Genomic DNA, 23,174 nt, shown 5'->3' on the forward strand with positions numbered 1-23,174 from the left:
CTAAAATGTGTTAACCTGGACACTTGCCAGAAGGCTGGAGAGTTCTAACCAGATAATGGAGAGATCTGGTTTCCTTTCCAGTTAAATGTGACTTTTTCTTCTGAAAACAAACAAAAAACTACCTGAGAGGTATCACTATACCAAATTTAAGATTTAATAATCCATTAGTACCTGCTTCTGTCAGTTCATGTGATGAGATTCTGGCACCCATACTGCCACTTGAAGTTATGCCAGAAAATCTTTGTGTGATAGTTGAACAAGTAATGTATAGTAACAAATCCACGAGTACTTAATCTCTTGGTTGTTACTCTAAACACTTGATTTCTTGCATCTAATCTTTGGACCTACAAACACAGCTGACCTCTCTCCCTCCAGATTTGAAATTTGGTCCAAAGTTCATGTCAGAAACAGAACTTTCTTTTCTGAATTTATGCTCACCTTCATCCTCAGAAAAGAACCTTTCTAGCAAGCAGAAATAACTGCAGATGGTGTAACTCCGGTCCCTCGGATCGCAAAAAACATTTGAAACACAATTCAAAATAAACAAATGCGTTTTTCTGAGGGTTGGAAGAAAACAAGGAGGCTCACAGAACTCTGATTTTTCCCCCACCTTCACTCCTTCTCTTTGCCTCATTAGCCAGTGTGGCATGCATGCTTTCACGTGATGTAAGGGCGGGCTTGTCATGAAGCAGGGCATCTTCCCCTGTGTCTCCCAGGTCAGAGGATTTGTATTTGACCTCAGTTAAAAAAAACAGAGATGGGAGACTTCACCGGACCACTGTTAGCTCCTTACTTGCCAACGCTGTTGACACGTGGACACTAAAACCTTCGCTCGCTGCAGCTTGCCTCCATATGGCTCTCCACCACCAGTTATCTCTGTTAGGAAAACCAGACAGAACGGTGGTGCTAAGATGGTATGCAGTGAGAAAAGCATTCAACTTAAGCCTCACTCTTAGTATTTACCCAGCGTGAGAATAAATTATATTCTTGTTTCATCATAGGCTCACCAACTTACCAAATGTACAGTATTAGGCACTTTTTTTGTTGTTTCTTTGGAATACATAATGAAACCAGGCTTGGCCAGGAGGCAGACAATATACTTAATACCAGTGTTCTGCCGTATTTTCACGTTTGCAGTCAGATGTGGTAGCATAGGTTGTGTAACAAACAAAAGCCTATCCAGATGCGTGCATATGTAATCTCAGTAGAATTAATGAGTTTTTTCTTGCCTTGCTGCAAGACCAGTTTAATAACTAGTATAATTCAGGTAAGGCTCCCTTTCACTCCTACTTTCTAAAACACTGTCGGCTTAATTTCTGTTTATAATTATGAAGTGAATAGTTGGCAGCTATTAGCAGAAAGAAAGGAAGTAAGGAAGGTGCACTACTCGGGGAGAAATAATACTGGAGGAGTGATGAGCAGGCAATTCAGAGAGAAGTTACCAAGCAAACCACCTACAGCATACTGGTTATGTGGATGGGCTATTTTGGTACCTTGGGTTAATCTCTGCTTTCTGGTTATCTTTTTATTAACATAGACAACTGCTAACCAAACTTGCTGGATCTTAACTTTGAGTCTCTTGGATGTGATCTGTGGGCAGCCTGCCATTTTGCCTACTGCTTACACACAGATTTTAAGAAAAAATATAACTAGCTTTCCTACAGTCTCATTCTACCTGGACAGTAATGGAGCATCGCCAGGACTCTTTAATAAGGAAGGAAGGAGAATGATTTATGCATTTAATCATTAGAGGGGTACTGCTAACAGATATTAAAAAAAAAAATCTGGAAGACCTCTAAGATGATAGAGTCATTTAGAAATATTAGCCATGGGTTAACATTTCTGTTCACTGATGTCCTAGGTGCATCAAGAGGCTAAGCGTTCCACTTCTTTTGGTAATGTTTCCTACCTGTATTGTAAGACACCATCTACTTGAATCAGGTACTGAAGAATCAAAGACCTTCTGTCCTGGAAGGCAACAGTTGCATCAGCTCCCGTTTTTTCTCTCATTCTCTTTTTTTCTTTCTATCTCTCTCCAAGTTACTAAAATACCTTTTTATTATTATTATTTTGTAAATATGATTTTCCTTTCTTATCCTTTATGAGTGAAATGTGAACAAACTCTTGATCTTTGTAAGCTATGAGGATTATAAGATCTGGGCCAGTTGGTTATACTGGCTATTCAATGTCTATCATTTGTGAAAATAATTTTTAAAGGCTTTAATGCTACTACAGACAACATTGCCACCTTGCTTGCAGCTCGGGTCAATGACCTAGACTTCATTTTCCATGCAGAGCTTTTTGTAGGCATCTCCTCCAGCCTCCATTTGTACCTGGCTGATTCCTTTTGCCTAACCTTTTGCATATACAGCATTCCCTCTCCAGTGTTTTCATCCTGGCTCCCGCCATTTCATATCTTGATGACAGCATTGCCTTTTTCTCTGATCTTGATACGTAGAGTTTTGTTCATGTCCATCGACAATGCTGTTGCAAAAATAATTTCTTGCTCTCTTACACCGAGATCTAGGGCATGTTTCTGGCTAACCTACCTGGTCTCCCCACCTGTAATAAACAGCAATCCTGCCTTTCTGCACTCTTTCAGGGGGTGAAAAGTTGCAGCGGGGAGTAATGCGGCGTTACTGTCGTGTGCTGTTAAAACTTTCTTTTCTTTAAAAATAAATGGGTTAGATTGCTGCTGCGATGAGTGAATCGCATTGCGGCTGGCTGGCTGGCTGTCCGTCTGTGCTCCTGATCCCTGCCACGGCATCAGCAGCGGCCCCCGCCTCGGCCTTACCGAGGGCCGGGCCCGGGGTCGCCTGATGGCCGCACCGACCCCGACCCCGACCCCGCACGGGAGCTCCTTCCCCGGGCGAGATGAGGGAGCTCACCGCGGACCCCGAGGCGGGGGCACCCCTCGGGAAGACCTGCTGAACCCCACCGCTCGCACCCATCCCTCGCTCCCGCCTGCCTGCGGGCTGGCCGGAGCAACCAGCCCTCAGAGCCTCCGGCGCACGCTGGGACCTGTAGTTCGGCAGGCGGGCGGCCACGCCGGGCGTACCGAGCGGGGCGGCCCCCGAGGACTGCGTTGCCCAGCCTGCCTTGCGCGGGGGCGGCGGGTGCATCCGCTGGCGGCGGCGGCGGCGGCGGCGGCGGCGGCGTGGGTGCGCCGTGCCGGGCGGTCAGCTGGCGGCGGGGCGATAAGAGGGCGGGCGGCGCAGGGCGGCAGCGCTCGGTGCTCCCTCCTCTCTCCTCGGTCGCTTGCTCGCTCCTGCCGCGCTCCGGGGGCGGGGAAGGCGCCCTGCTCCGCCATGGCCGAGACGATCGCGGACACCCGCCGGCTGATCAGCAAGCCGCAGAACCTGAACGACGCCTACGGGCCGCCCAGCAACTTCCTAGAGATCGACGTGGGCAACCCGCAGACGGTGGGGGTGGGCCGCGGCCGCTTCACCACCTACGAGATCCGCGTCAAGGTGAGGGCACGGACCGGCGGGGAGCGGCAGGGGGGCGCGGGGGCCTGCCCCGCTCCTGCTCACCGACGGGCCGCCCTGCCCCGGGCCGGTGGCTGGGGGCGCCCGGCGGGGTCCGCGCCCATCCCTCCGTGGCGGGGCCCGGCGCCTCAGGAGCAAACGTGAGGCGGGGGGGGGTGGGGGGCGAACGCGGAGCCTGGTGTGTCGGTGCTGGGCTCCGGCCGGCCCTCGTGTAACCGGGGGGGGTGTCCCATCCCCACCCCCGCTGGGGCCCGGGCCGGGGGGGAGGCGGTGGCGGGCTGCCGCCGCCGGGTCCCTTCGGGGCCCGTGTCACCGCTAACGAGGGGGGCGCGGCGGGGGTGGCGATGGCTGAGCGGCGGCGGGCTTCTCCTGGGACGTGGGAGCAGGCCCCGGCTGCTCCAAGCGGCTGGAGCTGGGGACTCCGACGGTCTGGTGGCAGCTAGGGCATCGCGCCTCGGTTAAGGTGACCGAGGGACAAGTGCTTTTGTAGCACTGCTGGGCACAGCTGACGTCAAGACTGACGTGCTGCTGTCCTGTCAGCAATTGCTGGTCTGTCTTTAAGTAGAATAGGGCAAACTCTCAGCTGTCTGAGGTGTAGTAGCATGGGTGGATCTGCCCTGAGGAGGAGGGTCAGTTCAGGGTTCCAGCAGCCTCAAAAACCTCTGGAGAGAATGTGTAAACAAGTGTAGTGGGCACATGTGCTAGATCAAAGCTGGCTGAAGTGACAAGGTGAGTGTATATGGGGGAGAGCTTCCAGCCTTCTTTTGTACCTGAAATATAAATTGAGTGCCTGATAAACAGGGCTGTTTTTCACTATGTGCTACCAAATACTCTTTCTAAGTAGCGCTAGACTCTGTCCTAGCTGGAAGGGCTGTGTTCACTGACTTGTCCCAAAGGCTTAGTAGTGTTGAGCTTGAGAAAAAGCCATGTGAAGTTGTTGCTATGTTCCCTGGTCTTTCTAGTTTCATAAACAGGGCCTGGAGGAGTGGACAGAAAAACATGATATCTACAGTGTTGTCCTTGACACCCTTTTAATCTTTGCTGCCAGGGATAAGTTGCGTTGAGAAAGATGACCTCTTACAATATTATCTTTTTTGTAGCTTGTGGTTGAGTCCACTACTTTGTATAGTTTTACTCTGTTACAGCTGATTGAACTTGGTCAGTTATTACAGGCAGTAAAAGAGGGCCAAGAGGCCTCGCTGATCCCCAGCACACATTCTCTGCAGTGCAAGTTCTTACACTGGCCACCGTGGAGTGTACATGCCTTCGTGGCAGGGAAGGCTTCAGCTGAGGGCTGCTGCCTTGGTTGTTAAAATTCTTCAGACAAGACTAAAACCCTCTGGGGGTTTTCTGGTATTAAAGGTCTAAGTTCTCAGCTTAGTGTAACTTTACTTAAAAAAGCAAAATCAACAGATTTGTAAAGCTACTAGGGAAGATACTACTTTAATTCTGATGCTCTTAAATTGTCACGTCCAGTAGCTATTATCATGTTTCAGGATGTGTCCATAGGGCAGGAAGAATGAACTGAAACAACTTTAGTCTGTGTTTGGCCTCTGCATGAGGACAAACTAGAACTTGCCAGTTTGTCTTGTATTACACTGCCCTTATCAGGACCCTAGCTGTCCACTTAGCAGAAAGATGTAACTCTACCTTGCTGGGAAGTATTTGTGCCTTAAGTTCCTGATAACTTTTCTTTCCATGAGACTGAGCATTTGAAATTGCTGGATCCAGGGACGATGATACAAAAGGGGCTTAGCCATGATACAGCCTTGGGAATGAGATCAAATTTGCTGGGATTAAAAAATAATTTTTCTTAAATCCCCAACTGAAGCTCTTCAGCAGAAAGGAAAGCAGGAAAACAGGTTTTGAGGCAGGTTACTCTTAGACCTTGTGCTGTTTGGGGTAGAAAATTCTGGATTCCTGTTGTAATGAAGGCCTAGAAGTGACTTGAACAAACAGAAACTCTGATAGTACTGTGACCTTCCTCTATTCTTCCTCCCACTCTGACTCCTGTATAAACATTGCTTCCTCCACCTTCCTTACTTGCATCTGTGCATGCCTGTATACAGGACTATCTCTTAGAATACATGATCATTCCCTTTCCAGCTGTGCGCTACTGTACATATAGTGCATCAATGCATTTATAGCTGTCATGAACTGTAAAATTGAGTTTTCTGTCTGTCTATCCTGGAAGGCTACAGAGCAGGTAATACAAGTCATGCAGAATTATGTTCACTGTCTAAACTTGTATCAATTAACTGCTTCTCAGCAGAACACAGACTGTGTTGCAAGTTTCAGCATGGGAGAAGAGTTCAAACTTGAACTGCTATAGTAATGTATTTCTGATAGGTAGGCCTTGTATGATAAGCTGCTTGTTGGACCATGGCGGACAGTATCCACCAGCTACCCTCTGGTTTGGCAAGTGCTTGTGGTCACAGAAAGTAGCAGCTGAGATTTGCAGTTTCCCCCAGCAGTGCTAGTAGCAGCAGCAGAACAAATCTGAGGAGGAGTGAGTTACCTGTGTCATATCTGGAAAGCTATGTCTTTAACTAGCATCAACATTAAAATGTGAAGTGGTGCAGAAATGGATGGCTTAACAGCTGGCAAATTCTGGTAAAAGCTATTGGATGGCCTTGTTATGGCTGCAGATCACATTAAGCCAGACAGAGGACAGTGTCAGAGAGGACACGGAGATTCAAGCTTGCATTGAAGCAATTAGACCTGTACCATTGTTGTGGTGTTTAAAAACTCAGTCCGAGGGTAATTCTGTCTTTATTGCTCTGTCTGAATCTCAAAGCTTAACTTTTTGGGGTAGGACTGAGCTTGCTAGCAGACTCTTGAACTGATGTCTGATAACTAATATCTTGTAAAACATACTTGTGTGAAATATTGCAGAGCTCCCCCAAAGCTTTTATTGGCAAGCTTTCTACTGGTGTTGCAGCTGAAGCATATCTGTTGCTTGGAAAGCAACAAGTAGAACAACCTCATGCTTTAGTTCTTGTGTTGCTCTAATCATCAACTTCTGATGGAAGTTGGAAAGCCTAATGGAGAACCCAAAAGTTTTGGGTAGACTGCTTAGTGTACTACTGGATAAGCAATTAACTTGTAGTTCGGTACTCAGGAAAGCTTTTCATAGCGTGTGTCTCTGCAGGTTAGCTGTGCATTGTGATAAATACATTTCACAAGCAGTTAAGCTCTCAGTGCTGCAGGTGGAACCTATATAGTGCTTCCAGAGTGGCAGCTTACTTCACAGATGGTCAGTTGGCCAAAGTATTGACTTTCTGAGCCTGAACTTATATTAAATAACATTCTGTTCTTAGCAAACTGGACAAGGTGATGGTGAAACCTTTCCCCTGTAACTACCATCATAAGGCACAAAACGTGGCAGTACGTCACTAGAGTGTAGCTTGGCAATGGAAGCTAAATATCTTGTTCAGTAATGGTAAATGATGGAAAATGCCATCCTGCAGTGCTAAAATAGGAAATTTGAGTGGGTCATGTTCTTGACAGGCTACTTGAGAATTTGCTTTCCATCAGCAGTGTTAGGCAGTGTGTTTGTACCATTCTAAGGCATCCTTTGTGGTGAAGGCCTAAGTGAGCTGAAAAGGAGAACAATGCAGTAGGGTATAAAGCTCCAAGCGCTTTTTCTAGTGAACTAAAACTTGATGAAGTAGTCATCTCATCTAAAGGTGTATAGATGATCCCAGTATGGTGACTGTGCAGTGGTTAAAACTTACCAGTCAATTAGACTGCCTGCTAAAGTAACACAACAAATTATTTCATTGCCCTCTACCTCTTGAAGCAGAGTGTGAACCAATGGTTAAGTTCTCTGTGTAAATATGTATATGCATATGCTGTTTCTTATGAGTCTTCACTAGCTGTTTACTCAGGAACCCTGACCAGAGTGGTGGTGGTTCCCTTCTACATGTTACACCCTTTTCAGGGCTTGTGGGTGGGCTTGTGCAGGTCAACAGAGCATGCAAATCAAATACCTGTTACTGTTTATGGGCTGTAAGCCAGTCATCTCTCTGAATTCCAGGAAGCAAATGTAGAACAAATGACAGTTGTCATATTATCATCCTACAGCATGTCTGCAGTCCTCAATCCAGTTCCAGGTATCACTTGTATTCTCCTGTATTTGAGACATAATTTCCCTGGTAAGTGGGTCACCAGGAACACCTTTGCTCAAACAAATTCCATGCAACAGCTTCAGTTGCTAAATCCTTTAAGGAGACAAGCTTTACAAGCGAACTCTGATCCCAGCAATTGGTTACTTTGGAGCTGTACACCCACTGTAAAAGCAGTGCCATAAGAGATAAGCACATTGGTTAGAATAATGTCAAGGAAGCATGTGGCTATCCAGGAACTTGCTACATTTGGAAAAATATCCCTTTGTTAACACCACTTCATGTGTTATTTCTGTAAAAGTGACTTCTGTGCTGCCCATTTTTAGCAGGGTTTGTCACTTAGACTAAAAGATTAAATTATCTGTTTATGGTTAGTGACAACTTGCAGAGAAGTCATTAACAGTCAAACTGACAGACCTAAAATACCTGTTACAGGAGCTACTAGTCCAAGTAGTTAGAATTATATTTAGTCAAACCAAAGTTAAAAAAACCCTTTGTCGTCTTAATTCTGTTCTTTAATGTTGAATGGCCTGTTGCTTCTGATTGGTGTGATTTAAGTCGGCATTAAGGCACACCTTTAGCTTCTTGAGGTTCCACAGCTCAGTGGCTTGTCTTGAGGTGTAGAAAGGTAATGCCTTACTGCTGTGCTTCCAGGTGTTGTGAAATGCATCACTTGGGTGGTGCCAATGGTCTTTAAGGCCGCAGTCACCTTTCCCGTAACTTCTGCAGAACGATTTCTGTAGACCTGCAGAGGTACTTGACTGCATAGGCCCAGTGTGGGGAAGGAAGTGAATGCACAGGCTGTGAAGTGCCTGCAGTGTTAAGAATAGTATTGCTCCCAGAGGATTGGGGAAGTATATCAAAGTACTGCTAAGCGTGAGCTGTTTTGAAAGTCTGTTCTCATATCAACCCATTTTTTTTTCAAAACCTAGCTTGGATAAAATATTTGCATTTTTGCATATTTATAATAGTCTGACTTGAGTGACTGATTTGAGTCTGAATTCTGTGATCAAATAAAGTCAGAGTAAGATGGTAAACAAACTGAAAGTGTAAATTGTTCAGAAGTACTTGTCTTATACCGTGGTTTTGCAAAGTGGCACTCTTGATCTGGTGAATGTATCTTTGAAATGTTCTGTCCTTGAATGGTACCATATTTCCTGTCCTTCATGTGTTTAGCAGCGTTTGAAGTTGCAGGCTCTTCTCCCACCATGAGAAGAATCAAATCTGCTGGTACATGTAGTTGACTTACGCATTGTTCAGTTTTGTAGTCAGTGAAGCTTGTGGTGGAGTAATGACTAAACACTGACTCAGTGTGGATGTGTTCAGGAATGCATAATCAGCACTAATTCCCTTTTTCTACTACTGCAAATCTTGCATCACACTGCAAATCTGCTTTAACTGTAGGTAATTAATCTTTTAATACCCCGTTCTAGACACTGCTACCAGTTAGATATTTTAAGACTCCTCTTCAAGGAATAAAAATGTGCTGATTGAGGAGACTTTGTTTTTCTGTTCTACAGCCCAGGTACTGTACCTTTACAAATATTAACTGTTCCCTTGAGCAATAATTCAGAAGAGGATAGCTGGAAGGCTAAGAACTTCCCAGGACGCTGACTAGGGAGACACAAGTGGAATGGTTTGGATGAAAAACCTCCAAAGCAGAGAGAGTGGATTTACAAGTCTATTGCATGTTTTCGCTCTGAGCAGCTGATTTTTCTGTAGAAGTTTTTGATTAAACTAGGTTCAAGAGCCTAGTCCAAAGGTACTGAACTAGTTTGGTGTTGACATCTGTTACCATGTAAATAAAATAACAAAGTCTCTGAATAGTGCTTCATGTTAGTATATTAATTTAACTGGTGACTTGGACTCTTCTTTTTTATTTCTGCACATACAATGTGGCCCTTGATTGTCATGTATCAAGAGTGCCCTCTAGTACAGTGATGAACAGACCAAATCAAACAGAACAATGACTTATCTTTGTAGGACAGATGGCTGGGATCCAGGTAGGCATGTGATGCTGGAGTATTATGATACATCTTTATTTTTAGATGAGTTGCCAAAAAAGTGTCAGCTTGAACTTTAGAGCAGCACTCAGGTCTCTACTGTTTTTCATCTGGGAAAATAAATAATGCAGTACAGATTTATGAGCTTCTAACTGTAGGGGAAGTATTTTCTTTAAAGTTTTCTTCCATTGGTAATGCAAAGCCAGTTGCACTACTGGAGGCTGTTTTAGCAAGTATGTAATCTGAATGCCCTGTGGAGCTATAGCACTGAGTGAAGGGACTGAAGCTGCTGTAACTTTTTTGATGTGAGAAGGATGGAAAAACCCTAATGGTCTGGTCAAGGTAAAAACTCAGATATTTTACCAGCTGAAGACAGGACCATGAAAATATTATTTCTGTGGCTGTTTCTTGAATCCAGCTCAACTTCTGTCATGGGAGGATCTTCTGGGGCATGTGACAGTGTAGTTTGTGTTGGCCACAAAGCCAATCTTGAAAGTATAAGCTAGTGTAAAATCCAGAAGAAAATGAAGCTGTATCTCAAGTGGTTTAAAGCCACCGCTATATTTAGAAATAAAGCTTTGGAGACTATTTCTATGGGCCTAAGCTGCAGCACCCCTTAAGTGTTAAGATGGGCTACAAGCTAATGAACAGGAGCTGTCGGCCTTTCTGTAGCTGTTAGGTGGCTACACAAGAAGGTGAATGTTACTGCTCCAATAAAACTGGAAATATGAAGATAATTATTTGCTACTTAGTATACTTCTATACTAGTTATTTATCTCATTCCTTGTGAGTTTGTGAAGTGTAGGGATACTGGGCTGTCTCCAGTTTGCAAAGCACATTAAAACTTCTGTTCCTGATAAACTGTCAGTTGCAGCAGTGCACTGCAATTTTGTCGGCCCCATTTGATCGTAGCTGGTAGATGTCAGCTAGTGATGCTAAACCATCAACTTAACGTGATCCCTCTTCAGTCATTTGCAATGAGAAAAGAATGGTAACCTTACAGTAGGCCAAACCAGAGCGTATGGCAGTTACACCTTGCAATTGTGTAAAAATAGCAATCCTTTCTCTTTAAAATGAATATTTGGTATTTCAAAGGAGGCTTTGGCTTGCTAACCCTGAAATAATTATCTAGAGTTACTAATTCTGTCTGGGTGTTGTAAAAACCTTTGCCTGAATGTGTCCTCCTTAAAGTGGGCTCCTGTTTTTACCCTTGGCTTCTGAGGATGCAACCTGAAGAACAAAGGATTACTAAACAATCTGTTTTTCTAGACTTACCCTGCTTTGAGCCTTTTGACTGTGGCATGCCATAATCCAGCTGTTCATGATGTTGGTGATCTCGATCAAGTGATGATAGATGCTGCTTGGCAAAAACCCAGACAACCCTATGCTAATTTCATAGAGCAGCTCAAGGCATTGGACTTGGCAAAGGTTAACTCTTGTCTAAAGACTTATTGTCTTCGTGGTTGTGTTGCTACTAGGATCTTACTGCCTTGGTCTTTAAGGTGGAAAACATCCTAGCTCCATGTCTCAGTACTGTAGAGCAGGAAGTTTTGTAGGTTTTGGTATAGGTTAAGTCAGCATTGTTTAAAACTTGGGTGGATACGTGTGGTCAGGTTTCAGTGTTCTGTTACTTTAGATTATTTTCTTCTTGCATCTAATGTACCTTCAATAAACCTGGACACCAAGTGGATAAAAAGGAAGATAGAATTCTGCTTTGGTCAAAAGGACTGAAACTTAGAAGAATAACATCGCCCTATCTGACCTTTTGCAGTGGGAAGAGAGTTTCTCCTTCAGTAAAGTCACAGCAAAAAGCTGAACTTCAGTTGCTAGAAGTTTAGAGCATGTTTGCCGCCTTTCTTGCTTTTTATAATTGTAGGAAATGGGGAGGTAACTGCTTATGTCAAGTCAGGAAGGAAGCAAACCACTGGCAAGGTTTCTGCAATAACAGTGGACTACTGGAGCCATAAAGGGCAGCAGGCTCTTGAGTTAAGAAAACCATAATACTTTTTTATCCACCCTGAATGGTACTTACTCTAATACCCCAGAGCTCCCATTGGCTGACTATCAAGGGACTACACCCTTTGGCTACATTTACAAAGATTACAGTTTATAATGAAGAGATAGTAAGAAGCTTGAATTTAGCTTCTGAGAGTCAAGGCCACAAACTTCTATCAGAAGTGAGCTGAGTGCTTTCTTTCACTCTATTTTAATGGAAATAGAGTTGTATCAAGGCTACTATAACCTACTTGAAAAGACAACATCAAAGTAGATGCTATGGCAACAGTGCAGCTTTATTCTCAGTCTGTTAGGAGTGGGAGACATGGGCAATGCAGTGGTGCTGCTGAGTGCTACATTGGCAGATGAGGAAATTGATCAAATTTACCTCAAACTATCCTGGACAACTACAGCTGTGGAGTTTCTGCAGTTGTGGGGGTCGACTGGGGTGCAGTGACATTCAGAGCCAGTCTTGTGGAGTGTCAGCATGCTCTTTGAAGGAACCCAAATGCTATTTGCATTCAATTTATGTCTGGAGATAAATTTGTATTTGCAAGGCTTTTTCCACTCACTGGATAAATTAATTTAGTCTAGATAACAAAACACTTAATTACTTAGAATTATAAATGAATGTATTTTAAATAAAGTACTCTAGTTTTCCTCCTGAATTTATGGTAACTTGTATACCAGTATGGCAGCATCGGAGAGCTGGGTATCTTAAGCTGAATGGACAGTATTGACTTGTACTCAGACCACTTGCATTCTGCCTGTGAAAGTCTTCTCACTTGGAGATAAAAGCAATTTCTGGAATTCTAACTGGGCATAGCTTCAGGATTGACCGTAGTAACAGCTATAAGACTTATCTGGTTATCCAAGCTACTGTCTTAGGACTGTCATTTGCTTCTGAGGTGAATTGGGAACCTCCTGAGCTTGGCGTTGGATATGTTGAAGATGTTACAATAACATACATGTCCCTGAAGAAACATGCTTTCTGTGAATACAGGTTTTACCTTGAAATATATCAGCAGGTGACCACTGCTTCCCATTATCAGTTTGTTGAACACTAGCCAAGCTCTGTAGAAACTCATTTGGTGTCTGAGTGGAGGAATGCAGGAGAGCGACTTAAGGGTCTGGGTTTGTCACCTGCTGTTTAACTATGTAATTTAACTTGGCACCAGTTCTGACAATGTTTATTCTAGTGTATTGGCTTGTCCATTAACACACCCAGCAGAATACAGACTCTTAGTTTGACAGTAGTCACAGAAAGCCTAATGGGTATATACATGTAGTCTGATACAGAAACAGTGCTAGACAGAATCTGTCTTGTCTTAGCGTCTTTCTATGCTTAGGGTTTTGGGCTATGTGGGACTTCTGCAGAGCTGGTTTATTGGTCCTTCTGGAATAATGCTTTATCTGCAATTCTGACTAGTGACTTTTGATTGCCTCATATCTTAGGGTAACACATAATCCTTTCAGGTTGAAGACTTGCATTCAAACTTCTAGGAGGCATGATTTCGGAGTGGGAAGTTGTTGAAAATGCTTTTGATAAAAAGGAGACTAATTATTACACTGTAGAAGAAAAAATTGCTGCAGGAATTATGCTAAATTTATCAGAGGAGTGAGCTATGCTCCAGGGGCTGTGCCAAACCGGGTCATGAGTTTTATGACAGTAGACTTAGCAGATCAGCGGGCCAGAAAACAGACACTATAATGTTGAGCGAGTGTGGGGAGGTATGTTTGTAAAAATGAAACTAGCCTGACTTCACGTTTTGTGCTTCAGTCTCATCTCTGTTCAAGCAGGCAAACAAAGCACTAACAGTGTTCAGAATAGCTACTGGCACCTCAGTGACTAAACAAAGATAATGCTCAACATAAACTGTGAAGCTGAGAATAACTTTGATATGCTGTATGGTCTTGAAATGACACATCAATAGAAATTGAAAGTTTCTGTTGACACCTTAGAGTTGTCTGCTTCTACCAAATTCTTGCTCAGTGATAGCCCATGGTTCAGCAGCTGTCTGGCTTGCTTAATGAGAAACATATCTCCATGGTAAATGGAGGCAGTAGGACATGCAGAAACCTTTCCTACTGGAGGAAAAGTGGTCTGCTCAAACAGGGTAATAATCCTGAGTGAGAAAGGCACATAAAGTAACTTCAGGTGTGAATATATCCTGACTTAAAAATAGGGACCCAAGATGTAAATATGTTAAGCAGTATAAAACAGGACTCTAACTTTTTTTAAATCTATCCTTTCTAACAGATGTATATATGAAGAACACTGCTCTATCAGTACTAATTTCTGGAGGGAGGAGAGTTGCTGCAGTTTCTAGGTTTTAAGGAACATGAGGTTTAGAAGTGGTTCTCAACAGATAGCTCTAAGTCATATCTAGACCAAAGGATGGGGATGTGCACTTTCTATTAGCATGTAGCTGTCAACTTGTGACTTGTAAGCCACTTAATTTAATGGGAGCGTTCTAGCATACACTTCAGTTTGAACATTTCCAGTGCTTATGATGAAAATTGGAGAAGATTTTTTAACTTGAAGGGAAAACAAGTACTCTTAACTGTCTTTTTCTCCAACTTGCTAGCTGGGCTAGCACATTGAAAATTCAAGAGAATGTAGAAGGTAAAATGAGCTCAGTTGGCACTTCTGTCCCCACATTGTACCTGTAAGCCTGATATGTTCTTTAGAGATTAGCTTTATAGACTTTGTGCCCAGAAGCATGAAAAGAGTTCCTGGAGACCTGGGAACTCATGGTTTTTTTGCTGCTTTTATTCAGTTCTAATCCCTCTTGTAAGTAACTTGAGAGGAGAATGGAATTTTTTTTGCAGGTGAGAGCCTATATGTTAAATATTGTAAAGGACTTCCTACCCAAGACACTGACAAAGAGTTAATGTTGTAATGTGGAAGGCTGAACTTGATTAAAAAGCCAGTAGCTGAAATAAGAGAAAAATAATCCAATACTTCACTTCTGGGAATCTCCTTCATGCACTCTGGGGAACCTAGTTTTATTCGTTCTTGAGTAGAGTACTCTTATCCTCAAGACAAGAGTGTTTGTTTATAAAGCCTGACTTCTGACATAATAGTCTTAAGTGCAATTTTTTTATTAGTCATTAGTACAATCAACAATGTCTTACCTGGGAAGGAGAGCTTGAATACTCCATAAACAAATACTAAGCATTTAGCAATAAGAGATTTCATAACAAAATACTGTTCTGTACTTTATCATCTGTAAATTATGAACTAAATACCATAATGTGAAAGTACACAACTAACTTCTCAAGTACTTTTGGACTGTGACAGCCAAAAACTTGTTATTGGCTGGCAGTAATATCATGGCCTGTGGTCATAGGCCTGCCTAATGCAGGAAAGTATCTCTGCAATTAAGCCTGCTTTGAGCAGCCAAAAGTATCACACACAATGATAGCTGGAGCATAACAACCTATAAATTACATTGTACAGGGATATCCACTCAAACTGGGACCAGAAGCTGAGTGAGATGGCTTACAACTTAAAAAATAAAACAACTGAAAACAGAAGGCACTAGCTGAGGATGACTGCTGTGCTTCTGCCAACAGGAAAAGTGAGGATAACTGTAGTCCCATGTGAACATCAGCTTCCTAGGGTGCTCCTCAAGGGTCATCTTTCAAGGTGTATTAGACAGTGAATGTGCAGTCTGACAATAGTAAACTTTATTCCGTTAGCACTGGTTATGTATGGCAAGTAGATGCTTTTAGTAGGTCATAACTCCTACAAACATTTTTGTAACACTAGCCAGTTTGCCACCTCAAAGACATTTAAGCTTCAGATTGTGATCTTGGAGCTTTCCATTCTGGAAGTGTCATTAGGAGGGTGCTCTCTTGATGTGTACTCTTAAAATAATGTGTGAGTTGGATTACAGCAATGGGATAACCCTGCATCCGAAGGATGAATAGAAGTAATACAGGCTCTTACACAAGTTAGTGTAAGGACACCTATCAAAATGCTTATGTATTTAACATGATCTTGTGCAGCTTTGTAGCCTGGCTCCTGTCTGATGTCTCTTTCAAGGGTGTTAGAGTTGGGTGCTGACTCCTAGCCTTGTTCAGGAAAGTTCTGCCTTATGAAGCTCTGCTTGGCTTAACTTTGTCACAAAACAGTCTGATCTCATCAGCACTGAATGTTGTGTTGCATCTCAGCCTTGCTGGCTTCTCTGGAGCTATAGAAACTTGGCAGCTTGTGCTAGCAAATCTTCAGCTTCATCTGTCCTAAATGGTGGATTCACTATAGGACTTCTGATTTTGCTTTTGAAGATATTGGAGGCCACGTTGTATCAGGTAGCAGAAAAGTACAGGAAGCTTGCTTAATGTCCTGTGCTGGTACCTCAAACACTCCCTTGAATGAAATAAGAGGAGCCTGCATGGACGGATTAAGACGACTTCTTCCCCCCCTTTCCTGCCCTGATTTTATGTGTATTGGCATTGGGAATCCAGCACCTGAGACAGCAAGAATAGAAGATGCTTGTGCAACCTTTGGAACGTCTCCTCAAGTGACCAGTAAATCTGCTATTCTGCTAGGTGATATGGTGGCAAAATACCAGTGATTAGGATGCCATATAAATGAGACCCACAGTTAAGCAGTTTAAGGCACAGCTTACTCATGTAGCTTACAGAAATAGAGATAAAGCTCTTGAGTATTTTTCAGTACTGTTGTTGTTGCTGAAGTGGAACTAGTTTGTAACAGCCTGATTCTTGCTTCTGCTTCTCAAAACTTCTAATTTGTCTAATCAGTAGCTTATGTTCTTGTTTTCAGACAAATCTACCTATTTTCAAATTGAAAGAATCGACAGTCAGAAGAAGATACAGTGACTTTGAATGGCTAAGGAATGAACTAGAAAGAGAAAGCAAGGTGGGTAAAATGAAAGGTACATACAAAGAGTAGTGATGCTGAAATGTTGTCATTATGTTATAAAGCATATATTATAGAGCAGATATCATGGTTGAAAATGTCCAGAACTAAACCACTGTCTTTCATCAAGTCTCGGTTGTACAATGCTAGAGGCTGTTTAATGGTTTTGAGTTAACTCAGAGTTAAACTACATTAATTCAACTTATCTCTATGGCAGATACTGTTCTTCTCTGGTCATGTTTTATTACTTCACTGGGGAAATGATTCAGTTGCATCCTTTAGGAGGAAGATGTAGCACAGGACGAATATAAACTTACAGGCGGCACTTAAGGACACTTTTCTAAATCTTTCAGGTTGTGGTACCACCTCTACCAGGAAAAGCTCTTCTCCGTCAGCTCCCCTTCCGAGGAGATGACGGCATATTTGATGATTCCTTTATAGAGGAAAGGAAACAGGCTCTTGAACAATTCATAAACAAGTAAGTGTTGGGTATAGTTATCTGGAGAGAGACCCAGAACTCAGCTCCAGAAAATTGAATTAAAGCTGCTAATCCCCTAGCTGCACTAGGTTCAGAATAGTAACTTTCCCGTAATTTTGCAGTAGGACACACGAATGTTGCTCATCCAGTGTTTAGTTTGGGTATCTTAATGCTTACCTGCACAGCTGAAATGAATGTTAGTGTTGTTGTTAATTTATGCAAATTACTACCAAAATTATAGCATTCAAAATAGTTCTACTTTTCATTTCCGAAAAGGTATCCTCCATTGGGTGAACAATGGAGCTTACAATGGACTTAAGCAGTTTACTTTGATTGCAGATGTGCGGTATTATCAGCTTGTGTAATGATGCATATTTTCTCTAATCATCATGAGAATCTTTCTGAAGTGTAAAAACACTACCTGAGGTATGCACATGTATAGTTTGAATTAGACACTTTGGGTTTTGTTCACTGCCATTCAAAAGGTGAGCAGAAATTACAGTGAAGTCTTATGATTATTTTTCTAACATCTGACACTGCTAACTGCTCTCCATTTAGTGACCTGAAGAGCTACTTTAATCTTTCTAACAATGTGGATCTAAACAGTGAGTAAGAAGGAATACTGTCAGTTAACCAGCTAGTTAACTTCTGGTCTCCGGAGCTAACGCTGTTCAGACCAACTGGATTTGGGACTGCTCCCTTTAAAAGTTCAAGCTTGTCAGTTCCACTAGTATTTTAATTTTGTTCAATAGTAATGCTGTTTAACAGGGATAGAGGATGTCTGAGTTAAGCCAGAACTTCATCTGCCCATCAGTTATTGTTAGTTCAGGCATGTGGCTTGGAGTTGCAAGTGACTAGTTCACTAGAACTGTCCGTCTTGTGCAAGTAAGCTAAGTGCAACTGTAAAAAAGTCTCTCTTTTTTTCCACATTGTTGCTTGTTAGCTCAATTCAGAGGTATTGCTAATGGTTCTGAGCAGGTAAAATGCTTCAGAATGCTCTTTCCTGTGTTCAAATACAAGTGGAATGAATTTCCAAGGCATCTAACTTTTCATTTACACTACATGAAGGCAGGTGTGATTATAGTAAGATAGAATGTGTTTTTCTTTTAAGGCTGCACAATCAAGGTAGTCATGACTGTGAAGTACAACTTTTATCCGTGCAGGCTTGGGACTCTACACTAAATGTGAAAGAAGTGCACTTACTGAAAGTTCTGTATGCTGAATCTAGCAATATGTGGCAGAAGAAGGCTGTCTATGTGTTGAGGTAGCTGATAGTAAAACAGTCATCTTAACTGGAATCTCTGAAAAACTCAGTATAGTTGATGGAAATGGAGTGGCTAGTTTACTGGTATCACTTGTTCAGTCCTACAGCAAGTAATACATGGGTTTTGTGGAAGGGTAAAGCTTCTTGGTCAATTTTTCCTCCTTTGAAACATAAAAGCAGGCTGTTAATGTAGATACTGATGTAGTGGCAGGCTTGAGTACAGCTGGAACAAGATTCTTCAGGCAGAATTCTAGCTGTTCAGTGTCATCAATTTATTCTAATGGCATGGCCAACTCATCAAGCAGATATTACTAATGAAGGTTTTGAACCATGTTGAAGCTTTAGGACTTCTACAAAGTATTCTGAGTACTAGTGAAATTAGTCCTGAGGTTAGTTTGTGTAATATAGTCACATTACTGCATTCTCAAAGCTGGCCTCTGCTCCTAGAATAAAGAGCCCCTCAGATAACTGATATCACTGTATCCAGAAAAGGTCTTAATGCACCAATGCTGGTTCTTGATATCCAGGATGATGTTGAGAAGTTTTGTCCCTCTAGATGTAAAATCAAGGGGGACTGAATCACAGCAGTGCAGCTTGCTTGAGTCAGCTCTCTTGGGCCAGCTTGCTGGCACCACTGTCATACTACCTACAATGACATTCATAGGGGTAGCTACATTGCAACACACTTATCTGCCTGAACCTCCCTTTGGGATACATGAAAATCTTTGAAGTAGTAGCTGCTCTGTGTAAGAGTCACCTTAGAAAAGAGTATGGAGGGAAAAGCCAATGCGGAGTGAGGTATTCATGTGAAACCAAGAGCTGAATCTGAAAGATCAGATCTAGTCTTGCAATTCAGCCACCCATTTGCAAGCCTTCCTGAAAGGGAGAAGTAATATGCTGCTGCCCCTTCATCTTCTCCTGTATATCTTTCTCTTGAAGCTCAAGGCCAGCAGCTCCAGTCTGATGGGGGTGAGAAACTAGTTATCCAGACTGCCTTCCTTGTGAACTAGTGCTTGAGACTGCTGTCCATTTACTAGAACCTGTCCAGATTGATAGATTCAAGTGCAGTCATAAAACCTATCAATGCTGAACAGGAGAGCTCAGCTTCCTTATTAGCAGATACCCTCAATGACAAGTGAGTAGTGACAGGTGAATCTGTCCTGTGGTGAAGTAAGCACTATAGATACATTCGGAAAAGATGCATGAAAGTGCTTAGAAGTACTGATGCTGAGCCACTGGTGTTGACTATGCATTATGTGTGTTCAACTATATAGCTTCCATTTAGAGTATAAATGTTCTGACAGATATGGAGGCCATGAGGCTGATGCAAGCTGTCCTAGGGAGGATAGCAGGCTTCCTCTCAAAGGAAGAAGCCTGTCTTGATTGACCAAACTGAATGTAACTTCAAAACAAACTGTTTTAGTTTTCCATACTCATAAGTGACCAACTTCCAGGAATTCTGATTCTCTTGGATTTTTACCTACGCAGAAGCCTGCATGCTATTTTAAGGGTTTAAATGCAATACCTTGTGGCTTTCTTCCAAGCTTGGGAGTGTCTTATAATTGAATTTCAGCTCCTTTACTGTTTAAAGGATGGTGGCTCAGTCTATATGTAGAACAAAACTAAATCTATAGTAGAGGTGCTTATCTCTTCTAGAAAAGACAATCTCTGTGCCTCCCAGGTTTCATATCTAAAGACATCTGCGACTAACAGAATGGCCAGTACCCTCTGGCTGTGCATCGGTGCTGCTTGTATGTGCTAGGAATAGTGACCATGGTAAGTCACTGCTTTAAGCAGTGTCAGACCCTTCAGAAGACCTTTGCACCCCCTGGTGGACTAAGTCTTTAACTTTGCCTGGGCTAACTACTATTGACTAGACTAAGAACTAAGGGGTTAAGCTGCCTTTAGAAAGGTGTTCTGTGTCAAAGGTATCAAGACCTGCAAAAATCCCCTTGGCTTGCTTAACTCTGAACATCCTAGCATTAGGAAATATATAGTCCCTCAATTTCAGGTGACAGATGATGTCATAACATACTTCCAGATGATCAGAGGTAGCTCAGAGTTCCTATGGACTAACTTCATCTGGGGAAGAATGACAAATCTTGCTGCCAGATATTATTCTGGTCACCAACAGTGAACTGGAAGTGGAATCTATGGCTAAGGCAGAACCATAGGTTATTAGTATAAAACCTTGCTCTGCTGCCTAGCTGCAAGTAGACTCGATTTGTTAGCACTAATGCTTGTTTTTTCTTCTCCAGGGTTGCAGGCCACCCCCTGGCACAGAATGAGCGCTGTCTTCACATGTTCTTACAAGATGAAGTAATAGACAAAAACTACACACCATCCAAAATAAGACATACTTGAGCTCTGAAACCATCTTCTCAACATTAGTGGTTCTTATGCTTGGTTTTAAGAGGTTGTAGTTTGTCTTAGCATGCTGAGGATAAACAGGTACAACGTCTCCACTAACATCAATACACTGCTTGGTCTTTGTATATGCTTTACAGCATTAAAGAACTCACTTGTCTTCTAGCTAAATCCCTCTGAATCGTTGATTTAAGAGTATTATACTATGAGACCATCCACTCCTTGCAATGTCTCACAAACCTTTCCACTCTTATTTGCAATGACTTAACAATGTTTACTGACTTGGCCTTACTTGAACTTGCACAGTTGTAGTGTCACGTGTTCACCTGTATTAGACTAAACTGCTATGCTGTTTCTGAGGTAGTAATCTGTCTGAACTTCTGTAGAAAGACTGCTTTATTTCTGATACTCTGTGAGAAACACTTAGCAACTGTCTTCGAGCTTGTAAAACACTTTATACTGAAGTAATGAGGGAATTATCTTTATATTCTGTAAGAGGAAAAAATCAGATTTATATACTAAGGTAACTTGTCTAAAGTTTTGAAATAAAAGTGAAAATGCACTTCAAATGTTGTCACTCTTGAACTTGAGTGTGGTGTATCTCATGCTTTGAGAAGCAGGGACTTGACTATACTAAGTGAACTGGTCTTTCAGCCTTGCTGTGATGCTCTTCTGTTATGTAGTCTTGTGTTACTTACAACCAGCACTAAATACCTTAGATGCTGGCACACTCTGCTCAAGTGTTGAAGAACATACAAAGGTATTGAAGGCTGTTCCTGTGTTGTGGAGCCAAAGCTGGAACCCCATTCATGGTAGGCAGTCAACAGATCTGTGGCTTCAATATCTTTGGGAAAAGAGTACCTTTCTACTTAGCCTGAGAAGCTTCAGCTAGCAAGTGAAAATTATACCGTCCTACAGAGACAGGGATGTTGACATAACCTATAATATATCAGAGCTTTGGTCCTAGATTAATGTAGTTCTGCCCTACAAATACAGTTAGGGCCATGAAGTCATACAAGCCTGCTATAAGATGTGATCATAGACCACTTCCCTGAACATTAAAGGAAGGGGAAGCTGTAGTATTGTGCTTGTATGACCGCTGGTGAAATGCAGGTTGATGCCTGAGCTGCAGTCCACAAGCAACACTGCTGAAGTCGTCTTTCTCACTAGAAGCATCTATGGCTGGAGAAGCTTACTTAGTGTTTCCAAATGTGATGTGGGCGTTACCTATCCAGATGCTCTTCAAAATAGGTTCAAGACCATTCTAGTAGCAATCTGATCCAGTGTATTGTGCTATTTGGTAACAGTATGTGTTGGTGTAGGCTTGGCTCTGCTCTTTTCCCTTACAATACTTAGACCTGTCAAGAACATCCTGCAAAGTTACTAGTTTCCTTTAACTAAGACCATTAACCTATTTTATGGAAATCTAGATGTAAAAGATTGAACTGACAAAACAGTGGTGGCTGTAGTACTAGCTAAACTGAATAGTTAGATGCTCAAATTATTTTTCTCTCCCCCCTCATACTTAACAAAGACTGTGCTGAACCTCCAACAGTCCTATTCATGGAACCAGGGACCAAAACTGACAGAGCCCACTTGCAGCCTAGAGCTGTCTAGCTTTTCAAGGAGTTTCTGATAATGTAAAATCAATTCTAAAATTCCCCATGCTTGTTGAATCACACTGAGAAGTTGAGTTACTCTTGGAAATGGGGAAAGGAGGACTAAATGTACATGAAGTTCTATTATTTAGTTTTAGATACAGAGTAAGGTGTTCATTCTTTTTTTCTTGAATGTTCTTTTTTGAGAGAAGCTTCTTTCAGAAATCAGAGTAAATGCCCCGTCTTATCCCTAAAAGGTGATGACACAATCTCTAGCATCTGCTGTGGAATTAAGCTGAAGAAGGAAAAGCTGTATGCCTCATGTTGAAGTATTCCTGTTTCTGAAGTGAGGACTTTAGAGTGTTAACCTCTGAGGTGACAGGACACCTGCTCAGGACTCTGGGATTTCAGCTGGCCTTCAAGGCTAACTGGAGACCCTAATTCTAGTGTAGCGTAACTGGTTCTGCTTCTGTGCAACCTGCAGTACTGGGAGGAAGACATGGTCTGAGATGAGCTGCGCCTAAACCACAGAGATCTGGGCGTTGTTCCCAGCTTGTGAGTCTGCTCTGCAGCTGGGCTGGGTCCTGCAGGTAAGAGGATGAGATATGGGTGTGCACCTGCTGCCCTGCTTGCTTTGCAACTGGGAGAAAGCCAGTATAATTTGTCACATCCTCTAGCCTGGGTGATCTAGGGACTGGGACTAGGGCACGCTGCGGAGTGCGGTTGCATTGGGGCATGCATGCAGTTCATGTTTACTGCTGCTCTGGGGCAGCAGCATGAATCTTACTGAAATGAGTATTCTGTCATGGGTTCTGCACAGCAGTGGGTTCAACTTCTTTAGATCAGAAACTGAATTGTCAAAGAATGGAGAGACACAGTCGATTTTCTGCCCTGTTCAGTTCTTTTTAGTGTAGAGAGCAGTAAATGCTTGATGATTATTACAGGTGCAGTAAGAACACTTCATAA

General features: G+C 42.6%; 1 protein-coding gene across 1 annotated transcript; it reads left to right on the forward strand.

The window, feature by feature from the left end:
* The first annotated feature begins 3,118 nt into the window (after window positions 1–3,118).
* SNX3 (sorting nexin 3) lies at window positions 3,119–21,179 on the forward strand. Its single transcript, XM_064447505.1, has 4 exons — window positions 3,119–3,470; window positions 16,406–16,501; window positions 16,855–16,979; window positions 20,502–21,179. The coding sequence occupies exons 1-4, from the start codon at window positions 3,309–3,311 to the stop codon at window positions 20,605–20,607; spliced, it is 489 nt and encodes a 162-aa protein (XP_064303575.1). The 5' UTR covers window positions 3,119–3,308; the 3' UTR covers window positions 20,608–21,179.
* Window positions 21,180–23,174: the final 1,995 nt, after the last annotated feature.

Source organism: Phalacrocorax carbo, chromosome 3 (assembly GCF_963921805.1).
Source record: "Phalacrocorax carbo chromosome 3, bPhaCar2.1, whole genome shotgun sequence".
In the NCBI taxonomy this organism is placed as follows: domain Eukaryota; kingdom Metazoa; phylum Chordata; class Aves; order Suliformes; family Phalacrocoracidae; genus Phalacrocorax; species Phalacrocorax carbo.